The sequence below is a fragment of the Raphanus sativus genome, chromosome 6 (genome assembly GCF_000801105.2).
Source record: "Raphanus sativus cultivar WK10039 chromosome 6, ASM80110v3, whole genome shotgun sequence".
NCBI classification, from domain to species: Eukaryota; Viridiplantae; Streptophyta; class Magnoliopsida; order Brassicales; family Brassicaceae; genus Raphanus; species Raphanus sativus.
Genome location: NC_079516.1, coordinates 14272109 through 14298000, shown reverse-complemented (window position 1 = coordinate 14298000; position 25892 = coordinate 14272109). Strand labels below are relative to the sequence as shown.

General features: G+C 33.8%; 4 protein-coding genes across 6 annotated transcripts; 2 read left to right on the top strand and 2 right to left on the bottom strand.

Moving 5' to 3' along the window:
• Positions 1 to 12187: 12187 nt before the first annotated feature.
• LOC130496507 (homeobox protein knotted-1-like 3) lies at positions 12188 to 14815 on the top strand. 2 transcript variants are annotated; one of them, XM_056988622.1, is made up of 6 exons: positions 12188 to 13090; positions 13186 to 13306; positions 13420 to 13610; positions 13948 to 14079; positions 14178 to 14314; positions 14424 to 14815. In XM_056988622.1, exons 1-6 carry the CDS (start codon positions 12428 to 12430, stop codon positions 14425 to 14427), a joined length of 1248 nt encoding a protein of 415 aa, XP_056844602.1. In that variant the 5' UTR covers positions 12188 to 12427; the 3' UTR covers positions 14428 to 14815. The 2 variants fall into 2 exon arrangements, with proteins under 2 accessions (XP_056844602.1, XP_056844601.1); XM_056988621.1 differs by having other exon boundaries at positions 12190 to 13090; positions 14416 to 14815.
• A 672-nt stretch (positions 14816 to 15487) lies between these two features.
• On the bottom strand, positions 15488 to 15986 carry LOC130496511 (uncharacterized). The gene has a single exon (XM_056988626.1). The coding sequence runs from the start codon at positions 15955 to 15957 to the stop codon at positions 15580 to 15582; it is 378 nt and encodes a 125-aa protein (XP_056844606.1). The 5' UTR covers positions 15958 to 15986; the 3' UTR covers positions 15488 to 15579.
• A 2952-nt stretch (positions 15987 to 18938) lies between these two features.
• LOC108806975 (flotillin-like protein 1) lies at positions 18939 to 21043 on the top strand. Its single transcript, XM_018579202.2, has 2 exons — positions 18939 to 19384; positions 19830 to 21043. The coding sequence occupies exons 1-2, from the start codon at positions 19024 to 19026 to the stop codon at positions 20870 to 20872; spliced, it is 1404 nt and encodes a 467-aa protein (XP_018434704.1). The 5' UTR covers positions 18939 to 19023; the 3' UTR covers positions 20873 to 21043.
• Positions 21044 to 22196: 1153 nt separating this feature from the next.
• LOC130496509 (G-type lectin S-receptor-like serine/threonine-protein kinase At4g11900) lies at positions 22197 to 25745 on the bottom strand. 2 transcript variants are annotated; one of them, XM_056988624.1, is made up of 6 exons: positions 24779 to 25745; positions 24502 to 24641; positions 24022 to 24232; positions 23432 to 23669; positions 22992 to 23139; positions 22197 to 22904 (listed from the first exon to the last, which is right to left on the bottom strand). In XM_056988624.1, the coding sequence occupies exons 1-6, from the start codon at positions 24915 to 24917 to the stop codon at positions 22764 to 22766; spliced, it is 1017 nt and encodes a 338-aa protein (XP_056844604.1). In that variant the 5' UTR covers positions 24918 to 25745; the 3' UTR covers positions 22197 to 22763. The 2 variants fall into 2 exon arrangements, with proteins under 2 accessions (XP_056844604.1, XP_056844603.1); XM_056988623.1 differs by having other exon boundaries at positions 24728 to 25742.
• Positions 25746 to 25892: the final 147 nt, after the last annotated feature.

Below are 25892 nucleotides of genomic sequence, written 5' to 3'. Positions count from 1 at the left end.
CTTATATTTTTATAATTAATATAGATCCATACAACTTTATAAATAACTAAAACATATTACAAAAATATTAACTAATAAAATCTTACATTACAATATAAAATTATAAATATAATACATAATTAAATATTAAAATACAAGAAAGTACCACAATTATTTCCTAAACTATTTCTGTAATGCTCCACTTTCGGTTAGACAAAATTTGTTTGGACAATATTTTAGAGATTTTAGAGATTCACGAGTAAATTTATCAGACATTAGTGTGTTGTTGTAATATTTAAATGTGTATAATAATTTGTATTTTCATGTACCTTTTAAAAAAGTTTTTTTTTATTAAGTTTCTCCTGTAATACTTTTATTGTTTAATTTTATTTTTAAAATAATATAAATTTTATTTATTTTTTTGTGAAATTTGAAATTTATAAAAAACAAATCTGAAATACTTATGAGATATAAAAAATAAAGATAAAACGATAAACAAAAAATACTTAAAAATCAGAAATGTGATGTGGAATTAATTGTAAATGGCAAAATGCAAATAAAAAGATGAAACTTCGAATTTAAAGTTTTGATTAGTGAAATACTCATCAAAACTGTAAATTTAAAATTTAAAAATTTATTTTCAGAGAGTAAAAAAATTTATAATTAGAGATATAAAATTTATTTTGGAGATGTTCTTAGTAAAACATTTAGCTTGAGCGTAGTATTAGTATATACCAGAATAACACATAGCTAGTATATATACTATTTATAGTAAAGATGTATATATTAAAAGCTATATACTTACTTTTTAATATACACATCTTTGAAGTAATAACATAGTACTAGTTCTGTAACTTCATTAACTATAATCAACAAATAATATTTATTAGGTCTAATATAACGTTTTTACTAACTGATTCTTCACTTTCGTTAGTGGTTTGATTTGTATAAGTCAATTAAATAATGAAGTAAATCATGTGGGAGTGGGAAGCTCTAGCAAAGAGTGTTTTGTTAAGTTGGATTAATAATTGTCTCTTTGCTACTATCTCAGGCACGTGTGACGTGTGAGTACTGAGTAGTGTCAGGCCCGGCTCAAAACTTCCATAGTCCCTGTACTATATAATGATAATTTTATAAATTTAGGATCTTAAATCTTAAGGAAATTAAAAAAAAAATTAGTACCCTGTGCTTAAGCACTCCTCGCACACTCCTAAAGCCGGTCCTGAGTAGTGTGGTTATGCTTAAGTTTCAAACTCCTCCATACTTTCTGAAAGCGAAATACTATAATTCATTATTCTTCTCCAAATGCATGGCATGACAAAAAACAGGATAAAATAATGTTCAAATTCAAATAGATTCTTACGAATTTTCTTGCTAGAATATTGAAAACGCGATATTTTCACCTCCGGAATAAACTCCCTAGCCTATTAAGCAAAACTTTATAAATATGCACTAATAAACACTTAATTATTTTTTTCTTTTGGTAAACACTTAATAAAATATGTCTGAATTGTTTGTTTTATATAACAGAGGGTGATCATATGTTTGGTGAATCATGTTACATATCTTAATTTGGTTTTGTCGACATTGGAGAAAAAAGAGAAAGTTAGGTAGTTTGGGACTACATACAAAGTTATGGAAAATCAGACAAGTATTGTGAATAAATATATGAGGCCTACGGCGTAAACGCGTGACATGGGACCTACTACGACATTATATAAAACATGGGTTGACTGTGGTTCATGTCTTTTTCTTCATTCAGCTGTAAACTACATTACCAAAATTAATCTATATATGATGTATCAATATAATAAGCAAAAATTACTTTATTATCATTACGCCGTAAATAGTCCACACGTATATAATACTTTTCTAAGTATTCTTTTATGAGGAAATATTAATGTAAATGAAATGAATTTTCAAGGAATTGATATGTAAAGCAGTTCTTTATAATTCAAATTCAATATTACATGTGTTTCTTTACCTAAGCAAATTACTATATCAGTTGGGATTTTGAGAAAGGGTATAAAAACTGAATCCATATTGGAAGTAAATACTCTCTCCGTTTCGATTTAGTTGTCGTTGTATGAAAAATTTTTTTTTTTTAAAGTAAGTGTCGTTTTAGAGTTTTAATGTAAAATTTATTAAAAAAAAATTCCATTTTATTTTTTATTAATTGAAATATGGTTAGATGTATAGGTAATTGCGTTTTTATCTTAGAAATATATAAAATCATATATTTTCTTAGTTTGTGTGCATAAACCTAGAACGACAATTAAAATGAAACAAATAGAGTATGGAATAAGCGTTAGCTAACGGTTTCATGTTTACAAAATTGATGGTTTAAGTTAGAATGACAAAATGTGATTACTACTTATTTTATAACTGCAGAAGAAATTGAAAAACAAATTAAATATATAAAAAATATAAATTTTGTAGGTAATTATGAAATAATAACGTCCATATCAAAGACCGCCATCCTCTCGTCCCATTCCACACTCAGTCACAACTCACATGCAAATAAGGAGGGTCCATTGAATCCTTTACAAAAGGTCACAAAAAAAACTCATATTCTAGAGAACGAATGTAAATTTAAACACTATATAGAAAATTAGAAACATATATTCTGATTTTATAATAACGGATGAAGCTTATTCAACATGGACTTTGGACGTTTCAGTGAGAGACGTTGTTCCTCAGCTTGCATACACACATGCAGTATCTTTTGGTGGTATCTATGCATCTTTATGTTCTTGGTACAGAAAACTCTAATCTATGTTGACAAATTTTCAGAATTATCATTTCGAAAAGGAAAAAACAAAGTGAATTAAACGGGACGCGGTTTTAGAGCAGAGTGAAGGCAAGTGAATGTTACATTTGACTTCAAAAGGAAAGAGACTTTTTTGTCACACCAATTCACCGCACTCCATGGGCGTCTCTGTTCCCTCCGTAGCGCTTCATCCGTTGAAGTTCTTTGTTTCCTACTGACAAATTGCTTCTATATGCTAACCACAAAAATAAACTCAAAAATGCTTAGTGATATTTAAGAAATATATGTTACTACGTTTGTGAGGCGTGCTAAATATTATCTATGTTTCTAAACCTCATTAGATATATCTTTTGTTAATTCTAAGGATATGCATATATTGTATTATTGTGTGTGCGCGCGCGCGCAAATACAAGAATTTGAATACAGTGTATCTGGAATAGGAAATTGGATTCAGAAGGCCTTGTGATGTATATATGTTTTGAAACAATGTTGAATATCTAAATGCTGGCCTAAATGGTGCCGACAATGAAATTTTGGGGATTGAAGGAAATTTAGTAAGATTTTGATAAAAGAAAAGTTACAAATTTAGATGTTTTGTAATTGTAATTTTCTTCAAAATTTTTAGGGATCCTAGGTTAATATTTCACTCTTCAAAAATTTTAGGGATCCTAGGTTAATATTTCACTTGGTTATGTCCAGGAGGACCGACTATGATTTTGTCGTTTGTCGTTTGTCGTTTGTCGTTTGTCGTTTGTCGTTTGTCGTTAGATAGTCATATTCTTTCAGTTTTGAATGAAATGAATGATATATCTTTATTTTGATTACAGAGTACTAAAAATGATATGTTATTCATCGCGGGCCGATACTGGATAGGAATAACCAGCCCCGTAAATTTAATAATTTATAGCGTTAGTTGTGGTGGTCGAGCTTGTGGCGGAAATAAACTTTCATGTGTTTAGTTGGACAAATTGGTGGGAATCGGGATACATCATAGACGAAATCAATACGTCTTAAATGGGCCAAGCCCACTAATTGATACACAGTCAAACAGCTTAAATCCGCCCATCACTGCCGTGAAGTGATCAACCTCACCAGTGAAAATATAATTTTGGTTAATCCTGAGATCAGCGGCGAGACTATTATAATTTGCATCTTCGTAGTAACTGTGGATGGAAGAAATCAGGAAGTGTCATTTAGGTATAGACTACACATCACAGATTCTGAGGACCATTACCTGCCTATCATTCTTTATAAAGTTATGGGCTGCAAGTTTAGACCAGCTGGATGTATTTCAGAAATAGATTAAATGCTTAGCTTCTTTCCGATTTTAGGTGGAGAAAATGACCTAAGATACTCAAGTATGTCAAATTCATGACCAAAAGTAAGCAAGCAATGTTAGTGTGGTATGGTATGGCCAAAGACAGAAGCATCGAGAGTGAAAGAAGAAGAGAGTGGACGAGTGGTCCATTCCTTTAAAGAATTGAACATCAATGAAAACAGTCACTTCTCTTTGCTTTTCTCTATTTTTGGTGGTCCACTTTTCATGGAGAACAGTATAATTTGAAGGGTCTTAACTTGAGGAACATGTAATGTCTTATTGCTCTTGACTTACATACCTCCTTTGACTCAACGCTTAGCTTTACCTTCTTTTCACATCCCCTAACATTACATGTTTCTCGACTTGTACTAGTTATAACATTTAACATCAATAGTTTTTGTCGTTCCTTTTGCTGCCTCTACTATTTTCACTGATTGTGAAAGCTACTTAAGTTTATTTTCATGTTAGACTATTACATGATTTTGGGCAATAGGTAGGTTTCATCAAGGTCCGTTGTTCCTTCGGCTTATTGATTATAAGTAGGGTTTTGTATCAAAGATATTTTTCGGGTTGTTGTATTTTAAGATTTTTTTTTTTGTTTTTGAAATGTTATCTCTAGTCTGTGTACACATTTCACACAAGAATGTATCATACACTCAACTTTTTTGTTAAATCTCATGTGGCATGATTTAAGGCTGATATTATAGTCTGTGTGTACACGTATTTAACATGTCTAGCATGTAAAGATTGAGTTGTAGTAAGCCAGTGTAACTTATGGCAATGGTATATGTATACAGTATATATGTGCGAGTACTGTCGTTTAAACCCATTAAGTTATATTAAATAATGCCTCCGATCTGTGTAAATCTGCAAGGTTTAATTGAAAATCTTTGTCAATTAGCTACACTTCGTCTCCATCTCTACCCCACAAATTTGAATTTGTGAACTAATTCGTTTGACAAAACTTATATGTTCCCTCCACTGTCGGCAAATTAATTGAGATGTCTATGCATTGTATTTTCTTCCATTTTAACGCATACACACATTATACAGATCAAGGACTTGTACATATAATCTCTAAAAGTCTAATCGGCTAGTAAAATTTAGACAGCTCTTGCTACTATATGTGGATTAGTATTTAGTATTATATCTATATATATGATGTAACCAAATGAAGCATCCTCATATTGGTTGTTTCTCAAATCGTTTTATTGCGTTTAGTTGGTGATGTTCGTGCCTACATCACTTGGGAAGCGCGAATAAAAAGGAACATCGACTGCATATCCTAGAGGATTCCTTGGACGATAAAGAGAATGAGAGTTGTCAATTCACTGATTTATTTTACCCATGCATATTTATATCATATGAACTAGGCGGAGGAACATGACACTGAGGTTTTTATCAAAAAAAAAAAACATGACACTGAGGAATATGTGCATGACTTGAGTGATGAGACTGTACTTATCATAAATCAACACAATGTTAACATCTTTTTTTTTGACTAAAAAAAAAAAAACAAGTATCATGATCATAAATCAACACAAGGTTAACATCTTTTTTCGTTTGACATTCTAAAGGTTCTAGGGTTAACTTGATCTTCTAATCTACAATATATATGTTTATTCCTCATGATTATCCTATAATCATAAACTCAGAATATTTTCGTAGATAATTATAAAATATACAAATCTGTCTATATTGTTTTAATATCATCCATCTTTTGGAACAAAAGTATCATGTATCTACTGTTTCATAGTAAGCAAAACAGTATGTTACAGAGAACATTTGCCCGCTTTTGCTATTAAATGATTCTCGTAACTAAAGTACAATATCTTGCTTATGAATTTAGTGACCGAATATTACTCCAAATTTTTATTTATTTTTCGTTGTACCTTGTGTGAAATTGAGTTAGATGTGTTCAGCTTTAAAGAACAGGAAAGAAGAAGGATCAAAAGGTTTTGAAAATGACACACTTCCATTGAAAAGAGTAGACGATGCAATTCATAATAAGGCTGTCAGTTACGATGATCCAAAGGTAAAGCATATTGTTTAGTCACCTTTTATTATTTCCCTTATCGCATCTCTTATTTTACAAAGACATACTAGTGTTCTTACAACAAAACATCACATTATTAAATTTACCGAACAAAACTAATTTCCTCTTGCAAAAGCTATGGACTTACAATTTTACATGTTTCACTAGACAATCTGCACATGTGCAGGTGCGGTGCGGGCAAACTTATTTTAGTTCGAATACTAATACAATTCTAAATTAATACAAAATAAATTTAAAAGAAATTAACACAAACAATCGATTTTCAGTACTATAAAGTGTAAACTTAAACTTTATTAACAAAAGTATATAGAGTATACTTTGTAAATGTGATAATTAAGGATTTCCTTTTGTCAGATACGATAGATATTAATTTTGAAAATAATTCATTGAAATCTTTTTTTTATCAGATTCATTAATAAAAATGAAATTATTTTCATTACTTTATTATTAATTTTAATTTTTGTGAAGTAGGCAGGGGACCATTTGGCGATAGGTAAACAGTTGGCTATATAATGCCTTCTCAGTTCTCACCCCTCACCGTCAACAACGAGTAGACCCACGCGCTATGTGGTCCCTGCGCTAGGGCTGGACAAAAAATCCGAACCCGAAAAACCGAATCAAACCCGATCCAAAAAGGAAAAATTCCATAAAAATACCCAAACTAAATTTTGTTAAGCTTTTTAATATCCAATTTTTTTCACTACCCAGTTTAATACCCCAACTAATTATTTTGTTCATTTTAATACCCAAACTTTTAATAATGTATCCACTTTAATACCCAAACTTTATTTATTTAAATAAAAATACTAATAAGCTTCAAACAAAACTTAATAAAATCTCAAAAATCTAAGAAAAAATATTAAAAATTCTAATTTTATTTTAAGATTTAGAAAAGAAGGTAGATAAACCGTGGATTTTTTTTTTTCAAAAAATAAATTAATTTGAATGATAAAAATAAATTTCGTTTTTTATTTCAGAAAACAAACTAAATACAATATTTAAAACTTAGAAATTTTATTACAAAATTTAATATTTTACACTATTTAGTTATTTTTATTTCTCAAACACCAAAAAAAATTAGAATTTTCTGAGTTTATTTTGTAAATTTTAGAGATTTTTTAAAATTTTATTTGAAACTTATTAGTATTTTTATTAAAATAAATAAAGTTCGGGTATTAAAGTGGGCACAATTTTAAAAGTTTGGATATTAAAATGAGCAAAATAACTAGTTGGGGTATTAAATTGGGTAATGAAAAAATTTGGGTATTAAAAAGCTTAACAAAATTTAGTTCGGTATTTTTATGGAATTTTCCCATCCGAAAAAGTAGCACCGAACCCGAACCGAAATTGATTAAATATCCGAACGGGTTCAAAATTTCGGTATTTAAAGAACCAAAACCGAACCCGATCCGAACCGAAATATTTTGGGTATCCGAAATAAATTTATATATTTAAATATATACATTATTTTTATATATAATGTATATTAAAAATATATAAGATACCTTTAAGTTTTCCAAAATACTCGGAAAATATATGCAAATAGTTAAAAGTAAATGTTCAAAATAGCTAAAGTATACTGAAAACATCAAAATAGTTAAATATCTATTGATTCTTTATCCAAATATTCAAAGAAAATCAATTTATATGTTAAATTAAGGTACTTTGACATATATGTTATGAAAATTTATATGTAATATATTATATTTCTTATAGATTTTGAAAATTTAAAGTATATAATAAATTTTGAAAATTTAAAAACATTTTAAATGGGTTATCCGTACCCGAACCGAATCCGCAAAGATCCGAACCGAACCCGAACCGAAATTTAGAAATATCCGAATGAGACTGAAATCTTTGACCCCAAAAACCCGAAACCCGAATGGACTGAACCGAAACCCGAATGGATACCCGAACGCCGAGTCCTAGTCCCCGCAATTACATATATTAGTAAAAAAAATTATTTAATTTATCTTATAAAAATATAATCATCATAAAAATAAAAAATATATTTGTTATATTGCAAAGTATCAATTATATTTTAAGATTCAATGATAATTTAACCATTACTTAAAGTAAACATTTAACAAAAACACTTTAAGCATTTATTATTATACTTTGATATTTTTAATTTTAGATTTTAATATAACGAGATTTTGTAAAATATTTTAATAATGTTAAAATTAATTTAGTAACGATTAAATAATCAGATAGATAATATATAAAATTTATGATATTTTTATTAAATTTTAATAACTAAGTATTATTATAAATTATCAAATTTTAATATTCATAATTATTTTAAAAATAAAGAATAATGTTTTCTCATGAAAAAAAAATTAGACCGATATAAAATTATAAAAATGAAATATCTAAATTTTCTGTTAATTTAAAAACAAAAAAAAAACTAATTTCGCGCAATTCTAATTTCAAGAAACGTTCTTAAATCCGTCCATTGTCTTCCGTTAAGCCGGCGGCTGTCAGCATAAGTCCGAAAAAAATCTAAGACTGGTCCCCCACGTTTATTTATTAAATTGGTTTTAATATGTTTTTGTCGTGTTTGCAGTTTTCTTGGAAAATAATTTATTTATATTTATCTTTTCATTTCGGGTTGCATCAATCCAAATGTACGGTAAGGATTCTCTTATCCTAAAACGCATGCTTTTGCTTTGGCGGGGACCATTGTGATCCAGACAACATCGTATTGACGCGTGTCTTTCATTTTTTGGCGCGTGAATAACGACGTGATTATGGTTGCTTTTTCTTTCTCTCCTTTTTCCCTTTAACTTTTGTCTTTACCACCGGCTATTTCCGGTCTATAGCTTTATGCCAACCGGTTTGTGGTGGCACCTTAGAGTAAGCAGAACTACCCATTAATTTTTCTTCGTTCACATTTATAATGAACGATTAGCTTAAAATATAGATTTTGAATTACAAATTTAAAATGTTTATCCAACATTTTTTCATATGCTATCCAATAAGCAATTGATAATTTATTTACGTACTTTAAAAGGGTTCTAGACATTTCGTTGGGGTAGTGCTCCAACCTTTACGGGCTTTTGGCTACGTATCGCGTCGCTTTAGTTATGCCTTACGCGATTGCTTATCTTATTCATATAGTATTTGAATTGTTAGTTTTTTGTGTCACTATCCATTTGGCATTTGTTTATAAAGAACTCAATACCTATATGTATGACTCACTTCTAGAATATTCAGTGGATAATGGATATTTTTGCAATATCTTAACCCTTCAAACTAACATTAAAGGTCGACGAAAAAATCAAGCTAAGGCCGGAGCAACCAATTTATTTATTTATTTGTCAAAGAAGGCTGGAGCAACCAAGTCAAGCGATAGGATCTCTTTCGAATAGAACCAAAAGAAAGGGAGCAGACACATCATAGGGAAACTTAAGTCATTCGATACCGACGGCAAGAAACGTTAGTCGTGGTCAAGAAAACACTTGTCGTCGACACAAAAGCTTTTTAGATTTTGAGAGTATAATATACTGTTTAGTCTTACGAAGATATGAAACTGATTTATTGTGTCTGGGTGCAAAAGACTGATCAGAATTAACCCTAAATTTATATTTTTAACAAAAAGATAGGTTTAGCGTTTTGAAAAATTAAAAAAATTACCAAAAAAACAAATTTTTAAAAATTTAACAACTTAGGGTTAGTTTTGATCAGTATTTTTTTTATCAGTATCTTACACCCTAAATTTTACCATTGCACTTACTATATAAATTGGTGTACTATCACGATTTGTATACGAGAGAAGTCTTTGTTGATAATTTTCCGTCGATTTTTACGGTTGCTGAAACATCATTTTTCTACATTATACTAGATATCATAGAAAATGGATACGGGCCATGACTATTGTTGAGTGTACATGCATGTCGAATATATTGCACATAAACTTGTAGTTGTAATATACTGACTACGTACATGGACAAATCTCTTATTACAACCGCTATATATTCACGCAATTCAGTGCATGGTTCAATTCAGAGTTTCACACGTGTGGTTAGGGACAATCTATTCTCGGATTTTTTTTTTTAAATCGAGTAAGATGACATGTTGCTCTACCTTTTATAAGCAACTTTTTGAATAAAAACTGATTTTTTTTTTTGCAACTAATTTTGATAAAAACTGATTTACAGGAAATGATTATACCATTAGCCATTAGGAGACACATTAGTGGAAACATTCATATCTTCGTAAGACTAACCGATGAACCCTAATTTAGGGTACATTGATCTTATTGGTTAATTAATATAATAGTTGAAAAATAAAGTAACTTGTGTTCTTCTTGTTTTAAATATCTTTTCCAAACGGATATAATATTATTTCCGTAAATAAAAAATAAAACGAATAGTATTTTTCTGGTCCGCTAACGAGTAATAATAGGTGGAGGCGTGAAGCAAAATGTAAATGTTTATAAATGAGTTTATAAACATTATAGACTCATTTTGGTTAATGCAGTTGCGGGTTCTAAACACATTATGAATGTGGGCTGCGGGTTAATGCGGTTCTTGGGCGTTTGATTTTTTGGTAGTCGTTTACAATTGATAACACATCAACTGTGTTACAATCATATTTATACAAATACTGTACTCTCTTTTTTTTTTAGAGCAACACGATAGTATTACTATACAGTTTTTTTTTTCAGCAAACTATACAGCTATATATACTTCTTTGTTTCCTAGTGCGATAAGAAACACCGCATGGTCCAGCAGTAAGCATATGAGCGTCAGACACACGCGCATGTACGCCAAGATACGTTGCGTCTGGAGACACAACACATAACAAAAGTAAATTAAGTTTATTGCTATTTCTTAACAGACATAAAAATAAAACACAGTTGAGCGGAGGACAGGGGAACGACCTTACTTCACCGTCCGATCTAAATCAATCCAGTCCCCACTAACAATGAACGATTCAGATTAGTCCACGACTACTTTCTTTAATCACCATCTTTTGCTTAAATTTGGTTATTTAATCACCTTTTTGGCGTAACCTAATCTTTTTTATTTTCATTAGTCACTATTTTTATATAGATGTGGACCAGATTGATTGGAAACAAAGATCTTTGTTTTTCCTTAGCCAAAATAATATCATTGTCAAAACTAAAATAAAATCCCTATGTTTATAGATAATCTCTTTCATTTTATCATTTTCTGTTCATATAATTATATCTATTTTAAATTTATATTAATTACAAACTACATTAATTTTATTTATATATAATAGTATTAGTTAAATAAATATTTAATTAGATATAATACATTTTAATTATTTTTAATTTATATAAACTTGAAAACGAGTAAATATTAATTGGTAATTTGAGATAGTTTTGCTTAGTACTATCATTGTCTAAAAATACTAATAAGATAGTAGAAAATACTTTAAGATATCATAAAAGAACATTTTTTGTTTCAAAAATATAATTAATTTTTAAATAACGTTAATTAAAATATTTTTATTTTATATCAGAATTTGAGTTTAATTTATAATTTAGGAATGTAATTATGATAAATATTTTTTTTGAACGTCTTGATCGATTATTATCGATTAATTATGCTATTATAATGATGGGAATATTACAAAGACGATTATACAGCCGACAATTCTACCATCTTGTGAGAATACACGCCTGACTGCACCTCTCCGAGCCGTCCTATGAGATGCATGTTCGATGGTACGTCCTGCACCAAGTTGAAGATCTCCTATAATCCGTTTCTCTATAAGCTGCATAATTTGGTATTTTCTGGGGTTTGAACCCCAGACCTCCGGATGTAGAAGCATTACATGAACCCTTAATCAAACCATTAGACCAAGGGGACTTCCACAATTATGATAAATATTTTATATTTAAAATTAATTAAGTTGTTTTATTTTTAATCAACACTGTTTTTAATTTTTTTTTCCTACGTATTTTGCTATAAAAGTTTTTATCATCTAAATTTTTTGCTCAACTAATAATTACTCTGAAAATTAAAGTAAAATAAAAAGAGAGAATAAAAGGTCTTCTCTCTCATTCGTCTCGATCTCTCAGCTCTGTGGAAGTCTGCACACCCACACCACATATACACTCATATATATGTATAAAGACGCATACCATTTGATCCTCTGACACTTTTTCGTTTAATTTTTTTTCTTAAAGATAAAAAGTTTTTTCTGTGGATTGATAATTGAACCAATCGTCATAGAAGCAGAGATTCAACCTTCTCCTCCTTTCTTTATCTTTCCCTCTCACAAACAGAAGATTTCAAAAGAAAAAGAAAAAAAGAAAATCATTGAAACGATGGCGTTTCACCACAATCAAGACCTCTCTTTCAATCATTTTACCGACCAAGACGGACCTCCTCCTCCTCCGCCTCCGCAACAGCAGCAGCAGCAACATTTCCACGACGCGCCACCTCCTAACTGGCTCAACACTGCGCTTCTCCGCTCAGACAACAACAACAACAACTTCCTCAACCTCCACACATCCACCGCCAACACCACCGCCGCGAGCAGCTCCGATTCTCCTTCCTCCGCCGTCGCCGCCGCCGCCGCAGCTAATCAGTGGCTATCCCGTTCCTCCTCTTTCCTCCAACGAACCGGAAACAACAGCAACTCCGGCGCCGCCGTTGTCGGAGACGTCGTCGTCGACGAAGGAGGAGCAGAGACGATGATCAGCGGCGAGAACAAAAACGACGGAGGAGGAGGAGGAGCTGCGGCGTCGGCGGAGGGAGTAGTGAGCTGGCAGAATGCGAGGCAAAAGGCGGAGATACTCTCCCATCCGCTATACGAGCAGCTTCTGTCGGCGCACGTCGCTTGTCTGAGAATCGCGACGCCGGTTGATCAGCTTCCGAGGATCGACGCGCAGCTTGCTCAGTCGCAGAACGTCGTTGCGAAGTACTCTGCTTTAGGCGCCGGCCAAGGACTCGTCGGCGACGACGACAAAGAGCTTGACCAGTTCATGGTAACCCTTTTCTGTAATTAAAATATTTAATAATTTAAACCTGTTCTGTTCTGTCGGAAATTGATCTGCTCTGTTTTGTCTTTTTACAAACGCAGACGCATTATGTTTTGCTTCTGTGTTCTTTCAAAGAGCAACTGCAACAACACGTGCGTGTTCATGCAATGGAAGCTGTGATGGCTTGTTGGGAGATCGAGCAGTCTCTTCAAAGCTTAACAGGTGAGAGATAGAGACAACGTTTCATCACTGTAGCTGACAAGACATGCTCTGTTTTGTTGTTTTCATTTACAATAATTGTCGGGACATGTGTGTTTTGTTTGTTGGTGAGATAGGCGTGTCTCCAGGAGAAGGCATGGGAGCAACAATGTCAGATGATGAGGATGAACAACAAGTAGAGAGCGATGCTAATATGTTCGACGGAGGTGGTTTAGATGTATTGGGGTTTGGTCCTCTGGTTCCTACTGAGAGCGAGAGATCTTTAATGGAGCGAGTTAGACAAGAACTCAAACATGAGCTCAAACAGGTAATTAAGCAAAAATCATTCAAGAACTTGTTAAATCAGACCTAAACAAAACGATTTTTCTTTAACTGATTTCTTAAAAAAAAAAAGGTTAATGCATTAAAAAAATCGGTCTAGACATCCGACTAGTCAATAATTCTCTATAAAATGTTTAATTACAGCCTAATGATTTCTGGAACATTATCTTGTCTCTAACTAACACCACCCAGTAGTTTTATCACTTTGCAAGTCTCTAAACGGTTTATATATCTTCCGAGTCAAGTAACAGTGTATGGTTTGAACTATATGCTAAATTACAAATAGTAATGTAGAAGCTTTGTTTGTTTGGTGTGACAAAAAGGGTTACAAGGAGAAAATAGTAGACATAAGAGAGGAGATACTGAGGAAGAGAAGAGCTGGTAAATTACCAGGAGACACCACTTCTGTTCTCAAAGCATGGTGGCAATCGCATTCCAAATGGCCTTACCCTACTGTGAGCTCTCTCTCTCTCTCTCAAATTAGTTTTCTTCCATTTAATGAAACTCACAAGAAATATAACTGTGAGGTATTGTAAATATTTGACTTTGTCAGGAGGAAGATAAGGCGAGGTTGGTGCAGGAGACAGGTTTGCAGCTAAAGCAGATAAACAATTGGTTCATTAATCAGAGAAAGAGAAACTGGCATAGCAATCCATCTTCTTCCACTGTCTTGAAGAACAAACGCAAAAGGTATACTATACACTTACATAACACTTTCTCTTTGGTCTTAAAGACATATCCGAAAACTTATGGATCTGAGTCAAGTCTGAAATCTATTGTATGGATGAAAGCAATGCAGGTGACGATAGCGGAAGAGAGCGTTTCACGTAGAAAGAACAAAACATATGGAGTGAATTTGGGAGCTGGATTGGATGGGGATTTGAAGCAGTGTTTAGGGGTTAAACTTGGATTATACAGGAGAGGGGACAGTATTAGAAAGCAACTTTTTGTGCAATTACAACATAGTACGTAGTTCGGTTATGTGATGCCATATATTTATTAGTAGACACAACCCAAAGATGAAAAAGAAGATTCAGGCTTCTGTTTGATGTTGTTATTTTTTTAAATGGGATAGTTTGTATGCATGAGTTTTATTATGAACCATCATTAGCATGGTATCTTGTGAATAAGACAGTGAGTGGATAGCATTGGGATACACAGTTTCTATATAAAGAAAACATCACCTCCTTACTTAGTATGCTTTCAAGTTTCAATTGCTTTTGTTTTGTTTTGTTTTATTGCCTACTTACTTGATAATCTGATCTGCTTGTACTGTACTAAACTACATTTGTTTCATTTACTTTGCTTGCTTCACAACATAAATCCATGCTCTCACCAACTGGATCCATTATTGATGGATATGTAGTGTTATTGGCTCGAAAAGTAAATACATAAATACATTTTTAGCATAGACAAAAACAAAAAAAATACGCTTCAAGACACCATACTTGCTCACCGGTACACAATGCCACCGCCTAATCCAACAACTGTTTTGTCGGTAGATATAGAGAGATGCTATACTTTTATACTATTCTTATACTATACTTGTTCTACCGCTAGTTATCCAACTTTTAGCTTAATCTCTCCAGTCTTTAGCAAATCAATTTCCTGTTGTTATCTATTTTTGCTATTGTCTTCTTCTTATTTTTGGTAATATAATCATATTTTATCCATACAACTATATCTAAGTACATAAGAAGAACTGAGTGAATAAATACAAAACAAATTATTCTAAAGCAATGCTCTAGTTCACACTATTAATCAAGTTAGTCTATAGCTATTGTTCACTTAAATCATGTTTTAAAAAATCTAAGCTTGGAGTGGTGATTGAAGAACAACAAGTTAACTAAACTAAACACGAAATTATAGTTAACCCTTATGTATATTTGTATTAACATATAACAACACAATCAATAAAAATAGTTACAAAAGGAGAGATAAACACCAAAAAAGTATCAAACTTTAATAACAACCGGAGCTACATACCTCTCCGGTGAAGGATTATCACCTCCCTCATCAAAATTAAGACTGTAGTTTTCAAGATCGTACGTGAAATCCACATCCCTCTTCACCTTCTTCTTCTTGCTAAAACTTCTTATAAAGTTTTTCCACTTTGGTCCCGCAATTTTCTCAGAAATCTCCTTTAGCACCTTAAGTTTCCTGCTCCACCAGCTTTCGCTTCTTTCTTCCTGCAAGTCACCGCTCCAGCCACCGTCTCCTCCTCCTACTCTTCGCCACCGGAACACCTGGAACCTACGGAGATACCCACACCCGCAAAACGGCGCCGTTTTCTCGTAATCATCAGAGAGTAGATTTTCTTGATCTGTGGCCATTAAAAGCAGAGAGTGTTCTTGTCTTTGAGAAGATAGTAGACTAATATATACACACACAAAGGTGAGTGAGATTAATCCACGTGGCGTTCCGACCGTTGGATGATGTAAGTGATGGGGTGTCTCATTGGACTGTTGTTTTGTAATAGCGTGACGGTTGTGTGAGAGGAGTGATGGTATTATTCGCTGGCTAATCATGAAAGCCAGCTGTGAAGGCGGGAGCGAAACCGTTGCTTTCTTTCTTTATTTTTTCTTGTCTTTATGGATAGTTATCTAATGATTTTTATTGTTTTTATTTTTTGAAATGATTTTGTTGAGTAGATAAGTTTGGGGCATAATAGAATATAAATCCACTGAGATTGCGTTATCTGAAAAAGTGAAAGTGTCTACGATTATATTATTAAGAAAAACTAGTATATTCGGCTATGTGATATTAACAAACAAAAAAAACTCAAGTTTCAAAATTGATTTACACAAACGATGTTAAAAGTAATGTTGTTTTTCATGATAATATATTTTTAACATACAACAGAACTTCTATAAATTAATAATGTTGGATCTTTGAAATTTTATTACATTCATTTTTTTAGGTTTTTCCTACTTTTGAATATTTTTGTTTATAAAATAAGCAAATATTTGATTGTACCATATATACAACATTTAAATTTAAAAAATTTGACTTTCATATTGTTTTATTATCTTATTTGGTGTATATTTTTATGTTTCACAGAACTGTTATGTGATTTTTGATATATTTTTACTGAATACTATCAAAATATTGAAATATTAAAAAATAGATGTATTTATTTCGCTACTGTGTAGCGAAATTTTATTTTAATATCTGGTTTTGTAGTTTTCACATTTTTTGTTTAAGATAATTTATAAATAGTATGAAATTAATATGTAAAAAGATATGTGCAAGGATTAAGTATATAATAGTGGTGTTTAATGAGAGAAATAAAACAACAAATGCGAGTGATGATAAGTAAGACCATAGAAAAAGTGAAAGAAAGTTGAATGTGGTTAAGAAAAAAAGAAAGGTGATAAGAAAAAAATTAAGTAGGCCGACAGCTTGGCAAATGATGATTAGTTGTTGGGTTAGGTCATAGACCGGAGACGGCAATCTCTGGAACATCTCTACGAACAACGACATCATCGATCAGTGGTTTTCTTTCCTGTGGTCAAAGGTATAGTTGTCGGATGTTTTGAGCTTGTTTGTGCTAAGATTTTTCGACTGGATCTAGTTATGGTTAAGTGGTCAGAAGCTGTACGAGTTGTTGTTTCAAGGTTTGATGGCGTTTTTCTCTCGGTGCCCAGCTCTCATTCTCTCGACTGTTTCTCAGTTCTTTGGTCCAAGCTCAGACTCATTGCAGAGTGACTTCTCGACTTTGTTCTGTTTTATCGCATTTCGCTATATGTTTTCTATGTAAATTCTGTTTCAAATTCGAAAAATTGTTATACTGTTTTAAATTCGAAAATTGGTATAACAATTTAACATTTTACCAAAAAAAGTGGTGTGGAAACTTGTTAACTAATTCACAATATGAAAAAGGCTGTACATGTTGTCTAATCTTAGCTATAACGACGACTCGCTAAATCAGTAATCATCCCGGTTAATCATTATGTTTGTGTCCTTGTAACGTCATAACAAAGATTGGACTATGAACATTCTTTTTGTTTAAAAAGTTCTCAATGCCAATCCAGAGGGTAAGTGAATCTTGCTATTTTTATATGTAGCAAAGTAAAAACTCATTACAAACCTGACTCGATAATGATCTTCTAAAAGGAGTATGTAATTTTGAAACCTGATATAATCTGGTAAATGAGAAACATAAGTCGCATCTCAGAAATAAGAATCTCAGGATAATGGCAAAAATGTATACACTGCATACAAAACATATATTAGACGAAACTAGTACTAATATGTGTATTTCTATACTGAATTTTCTATGCTTGACGTGTAAGTTTAAGTACATATTTAAGCCACGATTGAAGGTATATAAGAGGAAATCTAAGAACTACACTCGCTCGTCTGGCTAATATTTATTGTTGTTCAAAAATCCTTCCTTCTTGCTATATAAACACTATATCGTTTATGTTATAGTTTTCTTTGACTTTAATTTTTGTCAGAGTTATATATTGTTTGTGTGTAATGTATTTCAATTTTGTAGTAATCATTGTCTTTTAGATGTTCTCATGTTCATATATACATGAAATCAAAATATTAGCGTTGGACTTATTAATACCTGTTTCATATACAGCTTAATTATGAGCTCCAATCATACAAAGGTGAAAGGCTGGATTGCTCACGTCCGGACGTAATACCGTTTCACAGATTATACAAATTGTTGGGTCTAAATTAAAACCTATTTCATCTTCTTCAAGTACACATGATCATCATATTCGTGCTCTTATGCACGTTTGTTTTTTGCATCTTACATTCTTATATATGTTTTCTTTTAAAATTTGACACCACTTTAAGCTATTAACAGTACAATGCATTAATTAACAAAGATTTCATATTAAGTTAAATAATCTATAAATAATCAATTTATAGTATTCTGCTTTGAATAATTTATTGTTAAGATTTGACATAATAGTATATATTTCCTAATTAAATATATAGAAATAAATGATTTGTTTTCAATACAAAAGGGCTAAACAAGGATAGAAAATCTAAAAAGATACAATATTCTTAATAAATATAAAATTACCAATGAAAAACATTAACCACTCAAGTTCAAAAAAAAAAACATTAACCACTTAACATTCAATAGAAAGAGCCCAATAAAACATTCAAGCCGCCTAAACTGGCGCATTAGCTGGTCTTGTTCATCAATGTTTTGATTTATTATTTTTTAAATACACCAAAAATAAAATATTGTGTACTTTCTTGGAAATGGGTTGATTTATAAATTACTCGTTTACAGACATTTTGACGACTATATATGTAAAACATTTCGACGACTTTATATCATAAGCAAACAGCCCCATAGGAAAACCTAAAATAATCACATACAAAAGAAGCTACAAACTCTCTCTCGGAAAAAAACTAACAAGATCCTAGAGATGTACAGGGTTGCTAGAGCTTCACAGTACCTAGCGATCACCGGTGCTGGTATCGAAGACATCAAGCTCTCCAAGAAATCGTGGGTGTTTCCATGGCAATCTTGCACCGTCTTCGACGTTTCTCCGGTCAACTACACTTTCAAAGTCCAGGCCATGAGCGCCGAGAAGCTCCCTTTCGTTCTCCCCGCCGTCTTCACCATCGGACCTCGCGTGGACGACCCTGAAGCGCTCATTCTGTACGCTAGGCTTATTTCGCCTCACGCCAATGGATCCAACCACGTCCATGAGCTTGTTGAAGGTGTTATCGAAGGAGAGACTCGTGTCCTCTCTGCTTCCATGACCATGGAACAGATCTTCAAAGGTAACCCTACACGCATTTACTCATCTATAAACGTGTCTCCCAAAATTTTGAAGTCTCTTGGTGATTTGAGCGTGTTGAATGCGTCAACTTTGGCTAAATAGTCTTTTGTTCTAGAGCCGGTTCTCGGCACATCGAAATAAAACATTAGATTTCACCTCTAAATTTTAGAAGAGTTATTATACATAAATTGCATGACTCAAAAATGTCAAAGAAAATTATTAAAATTTTATGAAAAAATCCTAAATCTTATATTCGACCATGTTTGATTCAGTCTGGTTTAAATTATGCAAACCAGTTTCAACAAGTAATAAGTTTATTAGCTTATGTCCGTCCGTATATAGAGCTCTATGTTATCATCATTACACACTTCGTACATGTTTGTCAGATACTTTTTTGTGAACTATATGGTTAAAAAGACTTATTTTTTTATTTTATGGATTTGAAGGGACAAAGGATTTTAAGAAGGAGGTGTTTGATAAGGTTCAACTAGAACTGGACCAGTTCGGTCTCATAATCTACAATGCTAACGTGAAGCAGCTCGTTGACGTACCTGGACATGAGTACTTCTCTTACTTGGGTCAAAAAACCCAAATGGAAGCAGCAAATCAAGCGAGGATCGATGTTTCCGAAGCCAAGATGAAAGGAGAGATCGGTGCAAAGGAACGTAACGGGCTTACTATTCAAAACGCAGCTAAAATCGATGCGGAGTCAAAGATCATAATGATGCAGAGGCAAGGAGAAGGGACAAAGGAAGAGATAAAAGTGAAGACTGAGATTAAAGTGTTTGAGAATCAGAAGGAGGCTGATGTTGCTAAAGCCAATGCTGAGCTTGCTATGAAGAAAGCTGCTTGGACTAAGGATGCTCAGGTTGCTGAGGTTGAAGCAACTAAAGCAGTGGCTTTGAGAGAAGCTGAGCTTCAGACTAAGGTTGAGAAAATGAATGCGTTGACTAGGACTGAGAAGCTCAAGGCTGAGTTCCTTAGCAAAGCCAGTGTTGAGTATGAAACAAAGGTTCAAGAAGCAAACTGGGAACTATACAACAAGCAGAAGCAAGCAGAGGCAGTTCTGTACGAGAAGCAAAAGGAAGCCGAGGCACAGAGAGCTGCAGCAGACGCAGCATTCTACACAAAGCAGAAAGAAGCAGAGGGACTTGTTGCTTTAGCAAGTGCTCAGGGGACTTATCTCAGGACCCTCCTAGACGCTCTTCACAATGACTATTCTGCACTTAGAGACTTCTTGATGATTAATAATGGCTCTTATTTGGAGATAGCTAAGATTAACGCCATTGCGGTTAAAGACTTGAACCCCAAGATTAGCGTTTGGAACCATGGTGGAGAACAGGGGATTGGTGGTAGTGGTGGTGGGAGTGCTATGAAGGATATAGCTGGACTCTACAAGATGTTGCCTCCGGTTCTTGATACGGTTTATGAGCAGACTGGGATGCAACCACCTGCTTGGATCGGTACTCTACGTGGTGCAGAGTCTTAAGTAAGAAATGTCGCCTCAACACTTCTGAGTTTTGAGGTTTGGATAATGGCATGGTGTGGTCGTTACTTGTGGTTGAAGATACAAAACTTGCCATTTGTCAAGACATTGGAAGTGTGTTTTTTCAGTTATTTTCATACTATATGTTAAAAAAAAGAGAGTTAAATAACAAAAATAAGAGGTAAAAACTATCTTTGATATGTAAAATGAAGTAGTGGAAATCACTTTTACAGTAAAAAAAGAACTACAAACACAAATGCATGCTTTAGTCTCAAGACTCCAATGCCTGAAAATGATCACCAAAATACATTTTGGGCTTACTTTAGTTTAATTTATTGCTCATCGTCCGTCTATTGTAGTCTGTGTCACTTCATTTGTCGAGAACGCATACTGAGACATTAACCGCTGGTCGTTGTTCAACGCATTTGTGAAGGTTGGCTGTTTTGGATGCTGGAGATGGTGGTCATTGTTGAACATATAACCGATTTGTGAAATTGTGGGTATTACGATATACATAAGATTTAGATTAGCCTTATCTAATAGTTTCTCCTTATCTAAGTTATATTATGTTTCCTAGTCTCGATAGGATTACGATCTCTGATGTGTATATAAGAAAGACCTTCTGGTCATGAATGAATATAGAAAACGATTTACGATTACAGAACTTCTCATGGTATCAGAGCTACGACACTAAAACCTCGATATTTTTTCCGACCTAGAATCAGACTGATTCTTCCGATCTTCGACCTCAACTCACTCAACAATGGCAGAAACTCTTGCAATTGTTCAGAAACCTCGACGAACGATCTCTCCGTATGATCTATCGGCTAGTGATAACCCTGGAGCTGTTATCTCTCAACCTCTACTCAACGGACGAAACTACGACGAATGGGCACAAAACTTACGTGTTGCTTTAAGTGCACGCAAGAAGTTTGGCTTCATCGATGGCACCATACCGAAACCGACCACCGACTCCACCGATCACGAAGACTGGATGGCTAATAACCACCTACTTGTCACATGGATCAAGCTTACCATAGAACCAAAGCTACGTTCTAATATCTCTCATAAAGAGTACGCCAAGGATCTATGGGATCATATCAAACGACGATTTGCTCTCAAAAGCGGAGCTCGTTACCAACAACTTCGAGCCTCTCTCGCGAACTGTCGTCAAGCAGGATCTTCTGTAGAAGACTACTTTGGACGTCTGACTAAGATTTGGGACTCTATGGCTGAATGTTTTACAATTACGACATGCAAGTGTGGCAAGTGCGATTGCAATTTGATGGAAGCTCAAGACAAAGAACGTGATATTGTTCGAGTTCACGACTTTCTATTTGGTCTTGATGACGCAATTCATGGTGCCGTACGATCACAGATTTGTGCTCAGATTCCAATCCCAGATCTTGACACCGTCTATCAAACCATCGTCCAAAACGAAACAGTTCAACAGAATTCGCAGAAAGAACCACAGGCAGTGCTCAGCTTTGCGGCTCAAACTCCAGCACAGTCGTCTTCTTCTTCGAATAACCGACAAACGAACCAGAGCTATGATAGCTCCAGACAATCAAACTCAAACTCCGGCGGTTCTCGACCTCGTTACACCAATCCGACGCTAATGTCACCTGCACCGCTTGTGGTCGTCTTGGTCATCAAGCAGCAGGATGTTTTCGCGTCATTGGTTATCCCGAATGGTGGGGAACACGACCACGAACCAGAAACAACTATCAAGGGGGACAGAACAACACAACAACTACAGAGTCACCAACCACTACACAAGTAAACTCCTCTCAGATAGTTGCTTCACCAACACAGATCAGAGCAAATTCTACTCTGACCGAAACTGATCGCCAAGGACTTGCAGGCATAACTGACGCTCAGTGGCACACACTAGTTACGCTCTGTCATTAGGATGGTCTTGAACACAAAGAAGTGCAATGTGAATGCATCGCATTGCTTCTTTTGAAGAATATGAATCACCTAATGCTTCATCTACAGTGCTAACACCTTTTGTGTCACACCAAGATTGCCATGCCTGAAGATGATTCAACCATATACATTCTGTATATAACTCTTTTTTAATAATAGGTAAGTGTTTTATGAAATGTATAGAAACACTTACATAATTAATGAGACTGTTGTGATCGTTATGAACAAACTTGTTCGCCTTTCTGCCTGATATAATCTCCAATAACAGAACTCCAAAGCTATATATATCAGATTTTTCTGAAATTATTCCGCCCAACCCATATTCCGGTGACATATAGCCACTGAAATGTACATGAAGAAAGTTAATTGTAGATATGTCTTTTTTTTTTTTTGAACAAATTGTAGATATGTCTTAATAGTATTATTTCATGTATATATACGCTATACACTTTTATCAAACATAAATTATGTATAAAAGTTTATACTTCATATTTATGTTTTAAAGCACTCTCCCTCCTCTGTATTTATGGGAAAAAAGAACAATTTGTCTTACTCTTGTTAGCATTATGATTAATAGAAAAACTAATAGCGTGTAAATACAAACACAAACCCAATTTTTTTTCAAACACTTACTACGTTCCAATGATTCTTTGGGTACTGTCATTGATCTGTTTGCAATCGAAAATCCTAGCAGTTCCAAAATCGGAGATTTTAGGATTCATCTCATCATCAAGAAGAATGTTGCTTGACTTAAGATCTCGATGAATTATCTTAAGATGTGAGTCTTCATGCAGATACTGAAGTCCTTTTGTTGTCCCATCAATTATATTCATACGTTTCTCCCAATCCAATTCCCTACGCTTAATAGAATCTACAAGAACCAAAACAAAAAGAAATGATAATACTCCTTCCATACCATTTCAAAAGATGTTTAATTTTTTTTTTGTTTCATAATAGGGGATGTTCTCAAAATTTAATGTTATTTGAAATTTTGACCAACTACAAAATATTATATATTTTTCTTATTGGTTGAATTACTTTGATTTGATGTTACTTTTATGTAATCAAATAAATTGTATAAAATTTTATATTTTGCAAAAACCTTAAAGACCATTTAAAAAAAAGAGAGAGAGCGTAAAGTGAATACTAGAGCGTATGACCATGAAGGGCATCTGGTCCGCGGTAACAATATGGTGGTTAATAATTTCGCATTCATAACTTACCAAAGAGGAAAGCATCAAGGCTCTTATTAGGCATGTACTCGTATATAAGGAGTTTCTCGTCTTCTTCCATGCAGTGTCCTAAAAGTCTCACTAGGTTCCTGTGTTGAAGCTTGTTGATTAATTGCACTTCGTTCTTGAACTCCTTCAGACCTTGGTTTGACCTTTTCGAAAGCCTTTTGATCGCCACGTCCACTCCATTTGGTAGCTTTGCCTAACATTTCAAGATCACTTAGCAGAAAAAAAATATTTCTTCTTTTGCAAATGGTCCTCAATGAACTTGACCGGCTACAACCATAATGCAAGACCGAATCTGAGATTTAGGAGACTATAACGTTTTAAGTTTAATTTTAATATATTATTTTGAAAATTTGAAAAGCCATGTGATTTATGCATAATAAGTTAATAACTCTTTTGTCAACAATTATTACTTGGAGCTAAGAATATAATCAGATTGTTTTACTTGAATATTGGTTTAGGTACCTTATAAACTGGACCAAATCCACCTTCTCCTATCTTGTAATCCTCAGAGAAACCATTGGTTGCTCTTATTATTGTATGTAGACTTAGGTCACACATCTCTTCTCCATCACCATCCTCTGTTTCAGTAGTATCCGCTTCAGCTTCAGGAAACAAACCAAATAAATGTTACAAAAATAAACAAAACTCTGTATAGTGAAAATAGCTTCTACAAAAATATCGATCTCACCTTTTTGTGCTCTTGTTCTGCGCCGAGAAGAAAAGTAACAACAACACGAACCAACAAGAAATGAAGCAGCAGCTACTGATGTTAGTACACTGGCTAGTACGATGGTTGCGATTTTGTAATGTTTTGTTGCTCCTGTATTCCCTAGAAGCGTTTGTGATTGAATATTCGTGTCCTCGTTTGAAAATGACATATATGAATAATTATTTTCAATGGGTGCTGCCAAGAATTGGAAATGCCATCCTGAGACGAATCCAATATACTGTAACTGGCCACCTTCTGGCTCTGACTCAGGAACGCATTCACAAGAGACCTGCGATGTTTTCCCATTACATAACCTAAACGAACTGTTGGGCCCAAATATGACCCCCTAGCTAGTGATAGACAATAAGAAATGATAACAGACAGTGAAAGGCCCATCATGAATTCAATCTTCAAAAACAGCTAAGTCAGATCCGGAGGCTGTGAGCTGGAAATGTTCATCAGAGAGGTCAAGGAAAAGAGGCAGTTCGTTGACAAGTAAACAGGCGCAGGACCCGGTCAAAGAGGTAGCTCGTGGACAAGTAAATAGGCGCAGGACCCGGTCAAAGAGAAGCTGTTACAAATCCCTCAAATCACGGAGAGGATCTCGGGAACCTGTTGGTAGCAACCGACGGGACCTGAGGCTATTTAAAGAGAAAGCAAGTCAAGAAAGAAGATATATCCGATCCTACTCAGATTTTACTTAACATTCATCGAAACATTCTTAAGATACAATCCTTTTTATTATCTTTGTAATCATCAAAAGAAACATCTTTGTAACCATCCCATTTCTATTATATCAATACAAATCGAAGTTCATTCATCAAGTTCTTACGGGATTCAGCCCGCGGTAATCTTTCCCTAACCTTTCCTAAACATAAAACCTGGTCTAAAATCTAGGTGTGAGTTTTACCCCTCACAATTGGCGCCGTCTGTGGGGAAGAAACAATCGAATCCCTTACTCTAACTTGAGGATGAATCCTACCGATCAGACAACAACCCCGTCTGACCTTAACCTCCCGATTCAGGGCGATGGCTCACCGAACGACGGAGGCTCTAGTCTTGTAATCACAGAGCCTCAACGTGGGCGACCACGATCTGATCTGGGCAACAGCCTCGCGGTTGATGCTCGAACGAGCCAAACTAC